Raw genomic sequence first — 20,410 nt, 5'->3', positions numbered from 1 at the left:
CATCATAAAGAGCTCAATCAGGCCAGGCCTGGTGGCTCACGCCTGTAATCCCAGCACTTTGGGAGGCTGAGGCTGACAGATCACTTGAGGTCAGGAGTTCGAGATCAGACTGGCCAACATGGCAAAACCCCACCTCTACTAAAAATACAAAAATTAGCCAGGTGTGGTGGCATGCACCTGTAATCCCAGCTACTTGGGAGGCCGAGGCATGAGAATCACTTGAACCTAGGAGGCAGAGGTTGCAGTGAGCCAAGATCATGCCACTGCACTCCAGCCTGGGCTACTGAGCTAGACTTCATCTCAAAAAAAAAAAAAAAGCTCAATCAGACACCACATACGAAGTTTAGAAAGATCACTCTGGCGTCACAGGGAAAAGGGGAGTGGTGGGCTGGAAGTGAAGGAAAGGGGATAATGCCAACATGGACGGCAGCAAAAATTCTAATTAGGAGGCTATTGCAGACACTTCACCACTCTGTGGCTCAATGTCCTCATTATAAAATGACAAGGGTAAGTCAGGAACTGTGTATAAGTGACAAAAACATGTCTGAAACTAGTTTTTTTTTGTTTTTTTTTTTTCCCCAAAGGTGGTTTCTTGGCTCATATTTCAGACATGTCCAGGGCTATACTGACGTCAGGCATCACTCACAGGATTTCGTCAGAGCTCTCTCTCTCTCACTCTCTCCATCTAACAGGCTCTCTCCATCTGAGAAACAAGGTGGCCACAGCAACCCAAAGTTGCTAATCTATAAAGTTAGTCCCCGCCAGTGGAAGAACAGCACAAAAACAAGTGTCCCACGGAAAACGCTAACTGAGCTGGCTTTGGTCATGTGTCTAGCCCTGAACCAATCACTGTGAATTGGGAAATGGAGCTCTCTGATTGGCCAGGCCCGAGTCACTGCCTACTCCTGGGAGATGTGGGCAGGCAGGGGTCAGGCCACATGGACCCCCCATGGGAAATGGGACTCCTGCTCCTTCCTCTCCCAGAGGAAAGGAGAAAGGATGTTGAGTGGGCAAAAACATCGGTCCACTAGAGGAGATGGAGGGAAAGGTCTTTAGGATCCACATGCTGTAAGTCATGTTTTCACCATAAGCTCACTCAAATTTCTCCATCAGGCAAGGCTCCAAGAGCCCCAAGCCCCAGTCCAGGAGGGGAGTTTACACATTTCTCACTATGGCTTAACTTATTGGCTAAAGTTCATTATTTTGAGCTAAGACTGTACACACGCACGCACGCGCGCACACACACACACAGATACACATACATACTGATCGATAATGAACAGAAGCAAATGACTTCTTTAGTTCTTGCATAATTCAGCTTTACACTAAAAAGAAAGTGAAGAAGTGGGGAAGAAAGGGAAAGAGGATAGATTCCAGTGAAGCAAGGGCCCTTTTTCTAAAGAAAAAGCACCAGGGCTCAGAAACTCTGTTAAATTGCTTTTATTGTGAAACTGGAAAAGGTTCCAAAGAGAGCAACCCGGATGATTAAAGTCATAGAGAATACATTCTTAGGAAAGCTCAAGAATCTCAGATTTTTCACTACAAAGAAAAGATTAAGATTGAATAAATGGCATGCACCAGTAAGGTACTTGGCTTCTATCTACAATATTAGAGTGTGCTAGACATAAAGAATAGCTGTACTTCTTTCCTCTTCTTTTTCGTCCTCTCCTCCCACTCTGCCTTTTGACTGAAAAGATGTGGGGGTATCTCAAATGACAAAAACCCACTCATGAAGGGATATTGAAAGTTAAAATAGTTACTAGAGTAAGGTGAGAAAAAGGAAGAAAGAGAGAAGCCCATAGATTCTCAGGATAGGTATTAGATTGCTGATTCTTTACAACATGAAGGAGAACTAAATGATGCTGAGGTTTCTTGTGCTTCAGTCTAATCTTAAAATTAAATTAGGTGATAATGTATATTCTTCTCACTTGACTTTTAGCCATATTTCAAAAACTACCCTCCCCAAACCTTAAAATATACAAATGTAAAAAAAAATTGTCAAACAATATTCTATGTACACATCACTTAACACTTCAAGAAAACAATAAAGTGGTGTCACTCTAACATCTTTGGTTTCAAAGTACCACATAGGATAAATGCATTTCTAACTAAAGATTTCCGAACTTTTGAACCAAAACAAAAATTTTCAAAATGAAACTAAGAAACCAACTAACACTTAATTTTGTTATCTTTAGCCTCATGTCAGCTATTTTTGTTTTAAAGTGGTTTATGATTCAACTGGCATATGTTTAGGGAACATATCTCATGTGCAAAATACTATCCTAGACATTGTGGAGAAAACAAAGAGGCAAAAGGAAAAGTCTCTACTGGCATGAAGCTTATAATTAATTTGTGTAGACAAAGAGTAAGTATTGTTACAAGTTAAATAAAAATGTATAAGAATGCAATATGGGCCAGGCACTGTGGCTCACACCTGTAATCCCAACACTTTGGGAGGCTGATGTGGGTGGATCACCTGAGGTCAGGAGTTGGAGACTAGCCTGACCAACATGGTGAAACCCCATCTCTGCTAAAAATACAGAATTAGCCAAGCAGGCTGACGCATGCCTGTAGTCCCAGCTACTTGGGAGGGTGAGGCAGGAGAATTCACTTGAACCCAGGAGGTGGAGGTTACAGTGAGCCAAGATCCCACCATTGCACTCCAGCCTGGGCAACAAGAGCGAAACTCCATCTCAAAGAAAAAAAAAATGCAGTATAGCAAATATCATGTGGCAGGTCGCAATTAAGTACAAAATAACTGCAAGAAACTCCTAGTCTCAAGCAGGCAGGGGTCATCACTGTGGGCTGGGGAGACTGCCTGGAGGAGGAATTCCTGAAGGGGGCCTGCAAGCTGACTAAGAGTCAGGAGAGGGCTGCGCAGCTGAGAAGCAGAATGCGAGGCTCAAATCTGGAAAGCACACATGAGAACCAGCAGAGGGGCTCTCCAGGAGGCAGTGGGATCAGCCTGGGTGTATGTTTTGGCACAACCCTAGCCTTCAATTCTTCGGGATTTAGAAGTTTCTTAAGAGAATCTTGAATAAAATCGTCATGTTAGGACCAGGGGTCTGGTTGCAATTGGTTTATTTGTATATACTGCTTACTGTGTTCCAGATGTAGTTCCAAGTGCTTTTTAAAGATCAACTCAATTCATCCTCATGACACCCCTTTGAGGTGGGTATTAGGAAGCTAATGCACAGAGTGGTTACAGTAACTTGGCTATGGCCACACCATGAATAAGGGATGGAACCAGTATTTGCAGCCAGCAGTCCGGCTCCCAGGTCTGTCCTGCTCAGCGCTATGTTATGCCCTACAGAGAAGCCCAGGGCAGAATGTGCCTCCTGGAAGCAGGTCGGGAGTCCCCACCCAGGGGCTGAGAACTGAGTCAGAGTGTCGGTGGATGGAGAGGAGAGGGACACTGGAGGAATAAGGAATAGACAATATAATGACTGGTTGGATATGAGTGAGGGAGGACAGCAAGGGAGAGGGGATAGGGAGTGGAGATAGGGGTGATAAGAAAGGAAAATTCAAAGGGACTTGGAATTTTTAATTTGTATGCTTCCCCTGGTGAGGAACAGGTCTACTCAGGGATGATGAGTCCAATTTTGACCCAAAAAGTATGAGCTCCTTGAAGTCAGACAAATCTCAGTTTGAATCTGGTTGTGTGGCTTTGGGAAAGTTTCACATTTTCTCTGTGCCTCTTCTCTCTTCATCTCTAATGGGAACAATTCCAATAGCTGAGGTGATGTAAATCAAGAGTCTGGCACAGTGTCTGACAAGGAGAAAGCCTTCCATTCAATGTCCTTAAGCCACTGGAGGTGTGGAACCCAGAGCCTGCACATGAGTTCACGGCTAGAGAATTTTGATTTGGAGATGGAGAGAAGGCAGAGCTTGAAATAATCAAGAAACAGCAACGTGACTGCCACTGTGCTGGGTTCTTCGCATTCTTTATTTTATATGATTATCACAACAACCCAACAAGGCCATTTACAGATGAGAAAACTGGCTTAGGAAGGATGAGTAAGAGGCAGCTTTTCCAGCCTGGGTCTGCCTAACTCTGAAGTCCTCAATCCTCACAGCTCATTGCCTCCTCAGCTGGTGTTATGAGAGGTGAGATCACCAAGAGATCACCAGAGACTATCGAAGTTGGGGAAGACAGATGGAGACTGAATGGGAAAAGATACCAAGAGGGATTATAGGAGTATCTTTCCCTCCCCAGCTTCTCATAGTCATGGATGCCGTCTGCAAACTATGAGTATAAGCTGGCAAACAGTGTTTTTTTTAAAACACCCAAATGTCAAAAGAGGAGTTTGGCAACAGTGGCTTTGTACATACCACCTATACCACATGGGGAATCTCCAATCAACTCCAGATGAGGAGCTGTCTCACCTCCACCACCCAGGAAAAGCCCAGACCTGTGCCCCAGATAGCCACCTGGGATCTGCTTTCTCTCTCCCCTGCCAATCCTGTTTCCAAGGTGGACTGGATCCCTGTTGGTCCTCTCTTTAAAGGACTTCACTCAACATAGCCTGGTTCTGCAACTAAAATCTGCATCCCACCCTCCCAGAGATGTGCTCCCAAGCCTGCCCCCTTAAATACGAACACAGGCCTAGAATCGGAGAATTTGCCAGTCCCTCTTGGTCTGGGTGTTCTGACCTGCTGGTCATTGAGCTTTTCCTGAGAAGGAGCCACCACTTCTTGCCCCAGGGTTTCCTTGCCCCCTGCAGCCCAGTAAGCCTCCACACTTATATTCCCTGCCTATCTTGCAGGCTATTTTAATCCCTTCTGGAAAATATTTCTGACGGAGTGGTTAGTGGAGATCCCAGCCAAGGAAGGCAGAGTTTCAAAGAAAGAGTGGTTGATAGTATTAAAGTCTGCAAGACAACTGAGGACTGTGAAAAGGCCATTTGAGTTAAGCTGGTAAAGGCTAAAGGTCTCATACCAGTTAGAATGGCAATCATTAAACAGTCAGGAAACAACCGGTGCTGGAGAGGATGTGGAGAAATAGGAACACTTTTACACTGTTGGTGGGACTGTAAACTAGTTCAACCATTGTGGAAAATAGTGTGGCGATTCCTCAAGGATCTAGAACTAGAAATATCATTCGACCCAGCCATCCCATTACTGGGGATATACCCAGAGTATTATAAATCATGCTGCTATAAAGACACATGCACACACATGTTTATTGCAGCACTATTCACAATAGCAAAGACTTGTGAATGTCCAATCAACCCAAATGTCCATCAGTGACAGACTGGATTAAGAAAATGTGGCACATACACACCATGGAATACTATGCAGCCATAAAAAAGGATGAGCTCGTGTCCTTTGTAGGGACATGGATGCAGCTGGAAACCATCATTCTCAGCAAACTATCGCAAGAACAGAAAACCAAATACCGCATGTTCTCACTCATAGGTGGGAATTGAACAATGAGATCACTTGGACTCGGGAAGGGGAGCATCATACACCGGGGCCTATTGTGGGGAGGGGGCAGGGGGGAGGGATAGTATTAGGAGATATACCTAATGTAAATGACGAGTTAATGGGTGCAGCACACCAACATGGCACACGTATACATATGTAACAAACCTGAACGTTGTGCACATGTACCCAGAACTTAAAGTATTTAAAAAAAAAAAAAAGGCTAATGGTGGCTTTCAAATATGTAAAGGAGGCAGAAGCCACATTGTAAGGGTGATGAGCAGAGGATCTGTAAACCTCTTTCCCCTTCAAAACTTGTCCAAGACAAGAAAGGAAAAATAATATTATGGAGAATGGGCCCCAAGTGAAAGTTTTTCTTAAGTTATTAAAAATCCAGGGGTTATTTTCCAGCAGAGGATAAAGAAACAGAATATAGAACCAAAGTCTAAGGTGTAACAAAATTTCCCCCTTGTTGTTGAAATATTTATATCTATTTGTCATCAAGGATTAACTTTATTTTCCAAAAGTTTTAATGAGCAAGTAAAGTATATATGAATATAGGTACCTTTTCACTTGGCTTATGAAAATGATCTCATAAAAGTTAACATATGCAAATCATTTAAAAATTATAAGCCTTGTATGACTCTCTGACCTCCTTTGATTAAATTCGACTGGCATAAAAACAAGTAATTGAAGTATTAAGAATCAATTAACAGTGAGCTGGCTGATTGTCATTACACCTTTAATTAGCAGTATTGGTTTCAGTATCACAGTGCTATGGTTAGCAGCTATAAATGAATGGATTGAGCAGCCACCAGCTGACATTTTGAGAACCTTGATACATCATCACTTTTTCCTGCTACTAATTAAGATTTATATCTTCCACTGTATTAATACTGCAAAGGCCTTTGTGATGGAGGCAGGATTTTTCCACTGCCTTTGTTTCTGTGGGTCTCTTCGATTACAGTGTACATTGCCTGGGATCACAGACTTGTAAACACCATCCCCGTGACTCAGTTCAAACAGGGTCTTCTGCTGATTCATCCAACAAACACTAAAGAACGACCACATGCAAATCACTGTGCTAAATGCTAGGGCAAAGGAGGAGGAAGAGAGAAGAATCCAATGATGAATAAGGTATTCACCCTGTATTTAAGAAGCTCATAGTTTCAGGAGGAGACACACATAGTACTTTCACCGTGATACATAATAGGATAGAAATAATGTGAATGGGAGCACAGAAGACAGAGAATTTAGTTCTGACTTCCAACAAGTTACTTTTTTTGTTTATTGCCACAAAGATTCAAGGGCTCACTCTGAGTCCATACAACTGGGAAGGAGAATTTTATCAGGTCATTCCATGACCACTCCATGGACATTTATGAAAAAGGCGACTCACTCATCTCCAGGCCATGATTTCCACTCACTGCCGGGATGGGCACAGCCTGTCTACAGCTCAGACTCAGCTTTCCATTCTCTTGTCAGAGGGTCAGTGCTCGTGCCTCTCAGGGCATAATTTCTCTCTTCCTCCCAAAGCAACTCAGTGCCAACTGTTTGAATGAGCTCAATGCTCATTTAATTATGTGGGTTCTGCTACGATTAAATAAACATGCATAAGAATGGCATTTTTATAACTCCTTTCCAGGCCACACTCTAAGAGATTTTATTTAAACTGATACTCTAGGTTATTTTGATGCTAGAGGTCTCCAGACCACATTTTGAAAGCCAGCACTCTAGCTTTACAGCTGAGGAAGCTGAAACCAGACAGGTAAATTACCCTAGGACCTAGTTAGTATATAATAACAGCAAACGTTTATATAGCCCATATAATGAGGTAGGTATGGTTCCAGACGTTCTAAACATGCAGTGGTAATTCATTTAGTCTTCACAACAACTCTACAAGATAGATATGATTATCATCTCTTTTTATAGATAAGGAAACTGATGCACAAAGAGGTGAACTAAGTTGCTCATGGTCAACAATAAGAAGCTATCAGACTTGCCCCTTGAATCCAGACTGCCTGAATCAAGAGTCCACCACAACCACTGCCCCAGAGGGGCAAATGTGGGTCTGAACCCAGGTTGTCGGACGTCCAGACTGGGTGCTGTCTATCACACATGCTGCCTTGAAGGCTGAGTCTCAAATAAAAAGCTGGAGTTCTTCTATTGGCCACTGAGACATCTAGTGATTTTTCTTTCCAGGAAGAGCTGGCTTGTTTCTGAGACTCTTCCATACCACTTCTTTGCCTCTGCAAAATTCTATACTTTTCTTTGCTTAGAGCATCTTGAGAACCAGAGCAGCTCAACTTCACAGCTACACTTAAGCTAAGCTTTAACTGACACATTCTTTAAGCAATTGAACTGATGCATTCTGTTAGCAATTCCAGAAAAGGACAGGAAAGAAAAAGATATATACTGATATTTAAGTGTGTGCTGAAGATTAGAACGCCTGAAATTATACTTCCAACTTTGCCTCATTGTTAAACTTTTCTTTTTTTTCTGCTTTAACTGACTGAGAGACCCAACTTCTCATGGAAGAGCGTGGGGAAGTCAGAAGTTCCAGTCATTAAGAAGAAAGTGTGGCAAGTCTGGCTGACAGAAACAAGCTCAAAAGTAGAAGTGCCTGACTACAAATTCAAGTGCACTTGTCTGCATGAGACAATAACCTTCATGAGACATTTCTCTTTATGACTCTGCTGTTTTGAATCTCTGGCTGGCTGTAACAATAATTAAGCAAAGCTTTTTATTTCTGAGTCCCTTCATTTAAAAAAAAAAAGAAAGAAAGAAAGAAAATAACCAAAAAACTCTCCGTGGTCCCTTTAGTGAGCTCTTCCTCGCTGCTTTGTTACTTGGTGCTGATAGCTCAAGGTTCTCATTCCAGCTGGTTCTGTAGCTCTGACTCAACTGCCAACTTCCTGACTTTCAGAAATCTCATTTCCAGGTCCCTGCTGTTTTCCTGCGTGATGCTGATTGCTGGCTCTGGTTCCCAGGAGGCGCCCAAGATCGGATTAACTGCCAGCTTCCTGACGCACAGCCTTGTTATCAGAGCCTATATCCTTGTTCAGCAAAGTGCTTCTCCACCAACTTAATGTTCTTTTCACCAGCCCATTTCTGCACGACGTAGTCACAGTAAGACACAGAGTATGCAGTCCCAATCCCAGTGCTACACAATAAAAATCCAGAGCTCACTTTTGTTGCACCAATGTTCTCGCCAACTGCTGGTCACCAGACTATCAGGAATCATAAGCACAATTTTGGAAACGGTGATGCCTTAGGATTTTATTGCTGCACCACACTAGGCCAAGGAAAGCAATTGTACTGTGCAATATTGCCCAGCATTTGAGAACTCTTTGTTGTTTTTGCCACATTCATGGCTTTTTGTAGGTGTCCTTTATCAGGTTTAAGAATTACAGATTACACGCATGAGCCACAGCCGGGCACAATGGCTCATGCCTGTAATCCCAACACTTTGGGAGACTGAGGCAGGAAACTTGCTTGAGCCCAGGAGTTCAAGACCAGCCTGGTTAACATGGCAAGACTCCATCTCTACAAAAAAAATTTTTTTTAAATTACTTGCTGGGCACGGTGGCATACATCTATGGTTCCAGCTGCTTGGGAGGTGGCAGTGAAAGGATTGGAGGTCAAGACTGCAGTGAGCCATGTTTATGCTACTGCATTCTAGCCTGGGCCACAGAGCAAGACCCTGTCTCAAAAATAATTAAAATAATAATTTCCCTTCTATTCCTAGTTTGCTGTTTTTTTTCATGAGTGAATGTTGAATTTTTTAAAATACTTTCTCTGCATCAATTGCTATAATCATCTGCTTTTTCTTTTTTTTTTTTTTTTTTTTTTTTTTTTTTGAGACGGAGTCTCGCTCTGTCACCCAGGCTGGAGTGCAGTGGCCGGATCTCAGCTCACTGTAAGCTCTGCCTCCCAGGTTTACGCCATTCTCCTGCCTCAGCCTCCCAAGTAGCTGGGACTACAGGCGCCCGCCACCTCGCCCGGCTAGTTTTTTGTATTTTTAGTAGAGACGGGGTTTCACCGTGTTAGCCAGGATGGTCTCGATCTCCTGACCTCGTGATCCGCCCATCTCGGCCTCCCAAAGTGCTGGGATTACAGGCTTGAGCCGCCGTGCCCGGCCATCATGTGCTTTTTCTTTAGACTATTAATAGGGTGAATTGCATTGATTGATTTTCACAGACTGAACTACTTTTGCATTCTCAGGATACACTCCACTTGGTTGTGGTGTAGTATTCTGTTTTTATATTGCTGGATTTGATGTGCTAATAATTTGTTGGGGGGTTTTGTGTCTATGATCATGAGGATATTGACCTGTAGTTTCCTTGTCTTGTTACTGCCTTTGTCCAGTTTTGCTTTCAATGTAATGCTGGCCTCATAAAATGAGTTGGGAAGTATTTCTCTTCTATTTCCTGAAAGAAATTGTTTAGAATTGATTTTTTAAATATTTGATAGACTTACTGAAACTCTGGTTTTTGAAGTTTTTTTTAGTATGGATTCAATTACTTTTGATAATTATAAGACTATTCAGATTATCTACTTTGTCTTGGGTTAGTTTTGGTAACTTCTGTTTTCTGAGGAGCTAGTCTGTTTCATCTACACTGACAAATGTATGTGAATAAGAAACTTATGCTTTAGTCCTGCAGCCATAAGGGAATAAATTCTGCCAACAACCTGAGGAAGTTTGGAATCAGATTCTGCACCTCCCCCCACCATCATCCACCACCCCCAAGCTTCTGATGAGGCCACAGCTTCATCCAAGACCCTGAGGGTTAAAACTCGGTAAGGCCCTGAAGTAAAGTAACCAGCTAAGCCATACCCAGGCTTCTGACCCCTGAGATGATAAATGTGTTGTTTTAAGGCACAATTTGTAGTAATCTGTTACACAGCATTTAAGCCACTACTTGTAGTAATCTATTACATGGGGGGAAAAAAAACGGATACGGTACAATCTTTTCCTGTCCTCTACCTGTATAACTATGAAGTAAATTTCTTGTAGACAGCATATAGTTGGTGTGTTTAAACCATTTACATTTAATATAATTTTTGATCAGTTTGGATTTAGTTCTACCATCTTATTATTGGTTTCCTGTTTGTTTCTAAGTTGGATCCTTTTTAAAAATCTATTTGACCATCTCTGCTTTTAATTAGTATTAACAGGAATTAGTTTCGTTTTCCCTGCCTTCTTTTGAGTTAAATGTTTTTTAGTATTCTATTTAAATGTATTTGTTTTCTCACTATATCTGTTTTTCAGTGCTTGCTATAGTTTTGCTATATATTGCTATAGATTACAACTTAAGCAATATTCCACTTGAAGCCGTAAAACACAAGCACACTATGAAACGTTAAGTATGTGCTAATATTATGAAATGAAAAAAGATATAGTGGAATGAAATGGAATGACATGGAATGGAAGAAACAACTGTTTGGAAAATGTGCATATATGAGAATTGGCTTAGTGTTTTGGCACCAGAGAAAGCAAAGGCTCAGATAGGGCAGGATGGGAAGCTGGAGATTCCTCTTATTCCGTGGGCAAAATATTTGGTAAGACTGTCCTCTCTGTGAACTTGCATATTAACCCAATATCTGCCAAGCCTTTAGCTCTTGGGGCAGGAGTCAGCAAACTGTGACTCATGGCCAGTTTAGCCTGTTGTCTGTTTTTGTAAATAAAGTTTTACTGGAACACAGCCATGCCCATTCATTCACATATTGTCTATGGCTGCTTATGTACAAGAGAAGCATTGAGTCGTTGCAAGAGAAACTGTATAGCCCTCAAAGCCTAAAATGTTTACTATGTAGCCCTTTAAGAAGTTTGTCAACCCCTGATATAGGCAGTAGTGGGATCTAGGTGATAATGGAGCTAAGAAATGAAAGGAGTCACCCAGTAACCAGGACCTGTACTGTTAAATGAACAAGAAATTAACTTCTAGAGTATTTCAGTTATTATCTACTTTAGAATTTATTTGTTTCAGCAGGTTAGCCTGCCCTACTGTGGCTGATTGATGGCAGGCATGGCCTCAAATCCTCACGCCTCCTTGGGTCTTTTTCCTATGTAACTTTGCAGTGCCTTCCCATTGTAGAAGGGCCTTTCTGTCCCAACTCTCAACTTTAGGTTTTGCCATGTGATTTACCGTGATCACTGGGATAATAGCAAATATAACACAAGCATTGACTTGAGAAAGCACTTGCACATTCTTGCTTTCTCTCTCTTGTTCCTCTGACATTGCCATGAGAACAAGCCCAGACCAACTTGCTGGAGGATGAGTCACATGGAATAGAATGCCCAGCCACCAGCCTCAGACATGTGAGAGAGCCCAACCCAGATCAGCAGAGCCATCCATCCAACCTATAAATTCACAGGGAAAAATAAGTGCTTATTGCCACTGAGATATTGTGGTTGTTACATGAAGCATCATTGTGGCAATAAATAACCGTATATCTTCTAACACATAACAGATATGTGTTACTCATTCTTATTTATAAGCTGAGGTGCTTATCTTATATGAAACTTTTCCAAAATCTTATGAGGTCATTATATTTCCATTGTGCATAGAAAGAAAAAGTCTCAAAAAGGTGAAGTGACTTCACCAAGTTGCCCCAGCTGAAAAATGTCCAAGCTGGGGCTTTAGCTTTGTCTTCACAAATCCAAAGCGTTTTGGCATAGAATTAAAGCAGTCAGTCTAATATATTACTCAAGTATCACATATTCAAATACACAAATGAGCCAGGCAAGTTGTATCAACAGGGAAAGAGACCACTGTCATTGTCAGAGCTGTCAGGGAAGGGGACAGATCGCCAGAACTGGAACGGCGTGCCCCTTCTTGAGGAGCTGCCACAATTCAACTCGGGCCAACTGCTGCCACACAGAGATGGGGCCCAGGTTGCCACATTGCTTGGTTTTTCAAGAGAAGAAATCCAAAATTTATGTAAATTGTTCTATTTTTAGATGTTAGCTCTGTTTTTAAAAATACAGTGCAAACCAAGCAAAATACATGTGCAATATTTGGCCCATGATTGCCAGCATGTGGCCTCTGCCTTGTATTTGCACAACACTTTACAGTTTGACAAGCAGTTTTACACCTATTATGTACTTTCTCCCTCATAAAAGCCCTGTCAAAGCTAGGCACAGTAGTGTGCACCTGCAGTCCCAGCTCCTTGGGAGGCTGAGGCATGATGATCACTAGAGCCTAGGAGTTTGAGACTAGCATGCATAATATAATGAGGCCCTGTCTCTGGGGGGAATAAAAAGCCCTATAAAGACAGAAAAAGTAGATGTTATTAACACTTTTAGAGATGTGGAAACTGAGGCTCATAGAAAGTAAATAACTTGCCCAAGTTCACATAGCCAATTAGTAAGAGTCAAGACCAGCATTCCCAGGCCTTAGAGTTTCTGTACTGTCTTTTTCCTTTTTCTTTTCTTCTTGCAGTATAAGATCATTCAGTCTTATTCCTTTTTCACATAATGGTTGAAAGCTTTTCTATGTCTGGGGTAAGAGCAGTAGGGGGTGGCGGTGGAGTCTCCATTATTTCAGAAAGTGATGGTCTAGTCAGATCACCAAGGCTCTGCACTGTAGGCAGATCTTTATTTAAATTAGGAAAATGATTATGGTCGTTCCCCCAAATAGTTTACTTTCTCTGATTATTTTCTTTGTTTCCTCTGTAAGTGAACCATATCTACTTATTTAATTTATAAAAAATCTGCCTGCCCATCCAATAGCCTTAGGCTATGAAAAAAAGAAAACTCATAATTAAAGTATTAATAGAGCTTTAAAAGCAGCAGAAATTATTAAAAAAAAAAACCCCTAGGCACTAAATCTATACATTAAGCATAAAATTACATTAAGAAATAATTTCCTCCTGGTATCCAATCAAGGTAGCTCAGCAGACGGCAAAGACAATATAACATGCAGCAAACCATCTAATGAATGGCCCTGATGAAAACAAGCATGTAATTTCTGCACAGGAAGCAGTACTGTTTTTACTTCGTTAACTTGCTCTTTAATCATTTAAACAAATTTATATTTGAATGAGGAGAGCCAGAGGGCGGGTAGGAGGCAGGGAAGATGAGTAGATGTCTTTTCACAGTTCACGGCTGGCTCAGAGTATCCACAAACATTTTCAAAGGTCAGGGCATTCCTGGAGTCATCTGTCGCTATTCTGGGGCTCTAGTTTTTCAAATGAGCTCAAGAGGCTGAAGTGAAGGAGACAGTAAGCACAGCGGGGCGGCAGCAGGGACATGCAGGCTCACCCATCCATACCAGGAAGGTGTATGTCTTTAAGAGAAAGGCCATTCACAATGACACTTCCACTAATGCTAATGAGATGTTAGACACAACAGCTTATAGACTTACAACAGTCCATAGATTGCCCACATAAAAGAGAAAACACAATTCAGTTGATGCTGAACATAAAATGTGCTTGAGGAATTCCCTTATTGAAGTTTCAGTCTTTTTTCATATTATTTTGACATTTAAAAAAATACATTTTGGGGACCTCTCTCTAAAAAAACTCAGGATTTTTTTTTTTTTTTTTTTTTTTGAGACGGAGTCTCGCTCTGTCACCCAGGCTGGAGTGCAGTGGCCGGATCTCAGCTCACTGCAAGCTCCGCCTCCCGGGTTCCCGCCATTCTCCTGCCTCAGCCTCCCGAGTAGCTGGGACTACAGGCGCCTGCCACCTCGCCCGGCTAAGTTTTTTTTTGTATTTTTAGTAGAGACGGGGTTTCACTGTGTTACCCAGGATGGTCTCGATCTCCTGACCTCGTGATCCGCCCGTCTCGGCCTCCCAAAGTGCTGGGATTACAGGCTTGAGCCACCGCGCCCGGCCAGGATTTTTTTTTTAGGACCAAAATTAATAAAGATTACTCTCTCACAATACTGCTGTCATCCTGCCAAGTAAATAAAGTGACTACTCAATAACCAGAAATTGCACCTTGAGTCCTTAGTCATCACCAATCCAAATTCTGTTAGCTATTACCAATTGCTTTGCCTTTTTTTTTTGTAAGAAAGTCATTCAGCACAAAATATTCTAGAAACATAAGAGTGATGTAATAGAGTCCTGAGGAGACATGGCAACTAGACAAGTGATTTTGGGGGGAAAATATGGGTGTGGATTCTCCACCACTAAAGTCCCAGAGTATGCTGCTTTAGAGACGGAATTCCTGGAAAGATTCCTTTAGCAGAGCTTTAAATTCACCCATCAGAGCAATAACTGGGATGAATGTCCTGTTGGAAGCAGCTTAGCATTTTACTAACTCGCTCAACTTTTGTAGTCTTCACACCAGACATTTATAGGTGGTTGCTTTCAGGGAGGTAGAAAGCTGTGTATAGGGCACGTTGCTGAGCCTGGCGTCTGGCCCATCTGTGCCAGTTGGCTGAACACCCAGATTATGTAGAATGCGGAGACAGTAAGGTCAGTCTCCTCCTTCCACAAGCAGGTTTGGGCACCAGAGAAATCCATTAATATTTCTCCTTGAAAGAAACAGACTTGCTAAATGCAGAGAAAATGGAGGACATTGTGGGGACATCCCACATCCCACACTTGCTTTTATAGATATTTTTAGCAAGTGACCAAAGACCAGTATTTAGGATTCCCACAGAGGACTTTCTTGGTTAAAAAATATCTGCCAGATTACTGGGGTTAAAAATGGTAGTTTTATTAAATCCTGCCTGTGTCCAATTAAGCCTTTTAGTTCAACACCACTATCCGTTTCACTTTATTCAAACAGACCGAATCTTCAACAGCAATCATTTGAAAATCAAACAGTTGCCTCCTCCAAAATTGCCTTTTCTTTATATCCTTCCCTAATTATTAATGCCACAAACATGTATCAAAGTCCACTCTGAAGTGGTTCTCCCAGGCCTGAGGAGATCACTGAAGAAGACACTGGCCCCACACTGTAGCCAGCTGATGTTAGTCAAGAGAGGAGACTCTTGCGCAAACTGTTTTCACGTTCAACTTCTACTTTCATCCTATGTAGATAACTCAGCATCCTGCTTCTCATTTTTATTAAAAATGTCTGAGTATGAAAGATATAGTCACTGAAAAAAATTAAAAAGTATTGACAGATATGAAGGAAAAGAATAAAGTCATGTGTAATCCTCTCATTCAGAGATAATTATTAAAATGTTGGTGGGTTGTGGGGGAGACTCTTTCCAGAACGTTTTAAATGTATGTATATACCCAATTATACCTACTATTTTGTAAAGTTTATCGGTGGAGACAAGTTTAAGAGAGAACAAAGAGAGGGAGAGAAACAGAAAAAGAGGAGTGGCTAAAGCAAAGAGACAGAGGCAGAGCGGGGAGAGATGAGGAGGAAGGGCAATGGCAAGCTGGCAGCGTCCTTAAATCAATTGAGGTCTGCTTCCTCGCCAGGATGATCAGCCAGTGCAGGGTCGCAGGCCCGCCAATTGACAACCTTTTATCCTACTGTCCTTTCCAAGCACACTGAATCAATAAGCTAATCCAACCCTGCCGTTACCTCCTGCCCACAAGCCCAAGGCCACTGAAAATTACAGGAGGCCGATTCATAAAAAAGCACTGCTGTCTCCTGACTAGTGGTTTAAAAACATTCTTTTTCAAATTTTTAAATATTTATTTAGCATTACTTTATGCTTATACCTCAATATCTGATTACCTTGTCACGTCATCTTCTGTTTTGGCAAAAAGCAAAAAGAAAAAAAACCCTGTTCACAACCTGGCAAAAGATTCTGGCTGAGCCCAAGGTCACCACCATAGAGAAGCAGATTGAGGGTATTCAAATCTACTAGCCCAAGTGTATTTTTGATTAAAAAATACAACCAAGCCATGTGTCAGAGCCAAGATACCTAAATGCATGGCCTTGTCCAGGCAAAACTGTCAGATAAGTGAATTTGCTTTGGACTTTATATGTGGGGGTTTTGATGTTAAGTGGACAATAACTACATTCTCATTCTGGTTAGAATGAGAGAGCACAGTCTTAGGCAATCCTTATCAAGGAGTCCCCTGCCTGCGCTGATAACCACCTGGAAAGCATTCTTTATGCTTCCATCCGAGGACTTGACCACACCAAGTGTTTACTCCTAAAGCAGCCAGTGAAACCCTCAAGAGATCTGTCTGGAGATCATCTGGGGAAGTGGGGAAGAGGACAGCAAAAGCATTAGGTTCATCAGCTTCTGCTTGGGAACAGCCCCTCCTGGCAAACATCAATGACCACTCCAGGTGAGGCCGGGCAGCAGTGGGAGCCAGCACCATTCCCACCTCTCACAAAGCCCATTGCCACCGAAGAAAATGTGCTCATCTTAACCTCATTTTTGCCTCCTGGTGAGAATCTTCCAACAACTAGCCTTTCTGCTAGGCATTAGCAACGATGAACACAATGAGCTCGTGATTGCATCTGGGATCACACACCACATTCTGTCGTTTAAAAATCATGAGATAACTCTCAGCCACGACAAACACTGTCTGCCAGTGGACTGTGTAAGACACTGGGGGGGCAAACAATTTTCTCTAAATGCTTCCTGATGACCCATTCTCAGGATTCCCCTTATCGCCTCCCATCTGAAGACAGACTGCCAGCCAAGGCACTCCCTAGCCAGCTTCAGGGCAGGCAGAACGGCATAAATCAGTTTTAGAGCTGTGGTTACGATGAGGGTAAGGAAAGCTACATGCATCTGTCCTCTCCAATTTCCTAAACCTTGTCATCTTATCATCTGATAACACTGCCATGGCCTTCCACCAGCTTCCCTCTGCCCTGCAGTGGGGGCGGCCTTAGAGACGGGGAAGGAGGGAGGCCTGACCAGCCTGTGGTGGGCAGAAACAGGAATCAGACCACTCACCTACCTACCTAGTGCTTGGAACTCGGAAGCTTTTTCTCCAAAAATGTCAGGGGACTGATTGCATGGTAAAAGTTTTGGACTATAGGGGAAAAAAACAGGTAGGTAAGTTCACCGAAGCCCTGAGCAAGAGCCCCTAGGGGTCTGGGTCTGAGCAAATCTGCAGCCCACCTGCTTCCAAAGTGACCCGCTCAGCAACGATCTGTCCGTGGCTCCTCTGCATTGCGGCTCCCTCATGGTCTGGGCTACTCTGGGCGAGGAAGGTGTCACACAGCTAAGGGGAAGGGAACCAGCCCCACTCCTTAAGCTGCATGACGCCCCACGGGGAAAGCAGGTGAGGCCCATTACGGGGGCACAGCAGGCAGTTTACTGGAACGTGCGGGCGGAGGGTACACAGCAGTTTTCAATCATAGTTTAAGTCAAATTTACTGAACCCTGACTAATTTTAACTCTTCTGGTGCCGCAGCTGACATAATCACAATCACATGACTCGCAGCTGTAATGTTTCTTAAAAAGGAAGCTTCTTCAGGATGATATCAACTAATGCAGGACAGAAAGAGCAGCTTACAGGTCTAGTTCTCCAAGGAGGAATGAGTGGCTTTGGAAATTCTTCCTCTTACCTTGTTTTGTCTTCTTCAGTACCTTCGCTGCTCACATCCAATGCTGCTGCAACGACAAGCAAAAAAGCAGAATCATGACAGGCACCTGACACCTGAGGCCCTGCCGCCAGCCTGCTGGGGCCGCCTGAGGTACCAGGGTCCAGGCATTGGTTTTCACTCACTGTGCTCCTGGCAGAGGAGGAAGGGCCTTACCTGCCATTGTTCCACCTGACCAAAGATGAGACTAAACCAGGGGAAATCCTGCTCCGAAGGAAAAGGACTGGGAGAGATGAATAATTAATAATGCCCCAGAACTTGAAGCAGAAGGTAAGTGTGAGGCCTGGGGTGAATAAAAGAAACACTCAACGGGAAAGGCCACATTTTACCCCTAAGGAGGCTCAGAAAGGGGAGGTTCACGTTCATGTGCTGGGAACTGAGCCTGTTTCCAAATGTTAGTTTTGGACTGAGGAAGACCAGGCCGTGGGTTCCAAAAAATCCCAGGGGGACACTTGCTGCTGGCGAAAATGCCCGCTTTGGAGACTGGCCACACTGGTGAGTGCGCCCGGCTTGCCATGCAAGTCAGTTCTGAGGCGTCCGTCCATGTTCCTCCCTGTCCCCTGGGTTCCATTCCTAGGAAACTTTCTTTTTCTTTTCGCAATAGTTCACTGTTGTAAGCACGATAACTCAACCAATACCATTCACTGACTCTTTTATCCATGCATGCTTTCCTCCACAAATATTTGTGAAGTCTCTCTCTGTGCCAAGATCTGTGCTAAGACACTGGAACTGAAAAGAAATATAAGACCCAGAATGTCTCCAGGCTGCCTTGCAGGCCTGTGGCGCTGAATGCCCATGTTGGTGGCCTCCGCATGGCCATCTCCAGCCCAAGCCTCTCCCATGCAGTCAAAACGCACACACCCGACAGCCCACTCGGGATCTCCCTCAGACACCTCATGACGTCCAGCAGGCGTCTAAATGTAACTCGTCCAAAACCAGGCCCCAAACCTGCTCTTCCCAGCCTTGTCTATGGCAGCTCTGTGCTTCCTGTGGCTCAGGATTTTCTTGGGATCATTGATGCTTTCTGCGTTAGAGTCTGTTTGAGAACTAGAAACCACAGCATTATTCTCACAGAGTTTAATATAAATAATTGTTAATCAGGTATTAGAGGTCTAAAAGGCAAAAGGGGGCCCCCGAGGCAGCACAGAGGTTGTTACTGTAGGAAGCAGCCTCTCTGTCTGGAGGGCTGGGGGAACAGAGAGAAGAGCTGGGCTCATCAAAAGCCTGCAGTCTCGAGAAGGGACCCACAGTGAGACCAGACCACTGAGGAGGGCGCGAGGGCCAGTGGGTGCTGGTACCTCGGAGGGGTCCAGTGAGGCTGCTCTGGCAGTGTGAGGAAAAGCTGGAATTTGGAACTAGCTCCTGTGGTAGCGTAGCTGACAGGGACAGGAAGTCAACACAGCGGAACACGTCTCGTCTCTCTCCCCAGATTTATCTCCCTCTAGCTCTGCTGAACATGGAGCTGGGGCTGGGAAAAATGAAGACTGGTTTGCAGAAACATTGGGTGAGAAACATAAACTTAAGAACCAGCACTGCCCATGTCTTTGGCTTCTGAGGCTCCACACACATTTCTAAAAACTTTTTCTTTCATGCCCCACCTCCAACCTGCCAATAAATCCTCTCAGTTCTATCTGTAACATTTTCTGGATTTTACTCCTCCTCCCCACTCTGCTGCCACCATTGTGATCTAAACAGCAGGCCTCACCTGGATCACCATAGCAGCCTCCTCAGGGGTGTCCTTGGCTTCCCTGAGAGTCAGTTCTTTATCCAGAAGCCAACAAGATTGCGTTCATTAATGAGGACTGCTGGAACAAATTACCACAAACTTGATGGATTAAAATAGTGGAAATGTATTCCTTTACAGTTCTAGAGGCCAGAAGTCTGTGATTAAGGTTTTGGTAGGGTTGGTTTCCTCTAGAGGCCATAGGAGGAATGTTTAGATGTTCCACACCTCTCTCCTAGCTGCTGGTGGGCCCTGGCGAGCCTTGGAATCTCTTAGTTCTTAGATGAATCGTTCAGGCGTCGGCCTCTGTTTGCCCATTACCTTCTTCTCTGCAGCTGTGTTCACTGTGTTCTCCCACCAGTCATTGGGTTTAGGGCTTACCCTGAATCTAGTATGATTTCATCTTGAGATCTTTAACTTAATTACATCTGCAAAGACCGTATTTCCAAATAAGGTCACATTCACAGGTACTAGGATATATCTAGTCTTAGACATGGACATACCTAGATTTGGACATATCTTTTAGGGGTCAGTCTTCAACCCCCTGCAGTGATTCTATTAAAACACGAATCACATCACCCCTCCGCTCAAAATCTTACAAAGAGTCCCAGCTCATCCTGAGTCAAAACTATCCTCCTCCTGAATCTGTCACTTTACTCTCTGATTTCCCCTCCTTCTGCTCTCATGTTTCCCCACCCCTGAAACTACTCTGTTCCTCAACACTCCACACACAGACCAGCCTCGGCCTTTGCACACACTGTGTCTCTACCTGAAACACT

The 20,410-nt window shown here is 43.4% G+C and overlaps 1 protein-coding gene across 1 annotated transcript in view; it reads right to left on the bottom strand.

Moving 5' to 3' along the window:
• Nucleotides 1-18,071, bottom strand: part of LOC144333275 (myosin-IIIb-like) — a 102,934-nt gene extending 84,863 nt beyond the window's left edge. Inside the window, exons 1-3 of the mRNA XM_077956520.1 lie at nucleotides 18,065-18,071; nucleotides 17,873-17,918; nucleotides 17,264-17,334 (exon numbers count right to left, since the gene is read on the bottom strand). Coding sequence (XP_077812646.1) covers nucleotides 17,264-17,334; nucleotides 17,873-17,918; nucleotides 18,065-18,071 — 124 coding nt within the window. The remainder of the gene's footprint in view (nucleotides 1-17,263; nucleotides 17,335-17,872; nucleotides 17,919-18,064) is intronic.
• Between the last annotated feature and the right edge of the window lie 2,339 nt (nucleotides 18,072-20,410).

Source organism: Macaca mulatta, chromosome 12, assembly GCF_049350105.2.
Source record: "Macaca mulatta isolate MMU2019108-1 chromosome 12, T2T-MMU8v2.0, whole genome shotgun sequence".
Lineage (NCBI taxonomy): Eukaryota > Metazoa > Chordata > Mammalia > Primates > Cercopithecidae > Macaca > Macaca mulatta.
Note: the sequence above shows the minus strand (reverse complement) of the source record. Positions and strands in the feature narration are given on the sequence as shown.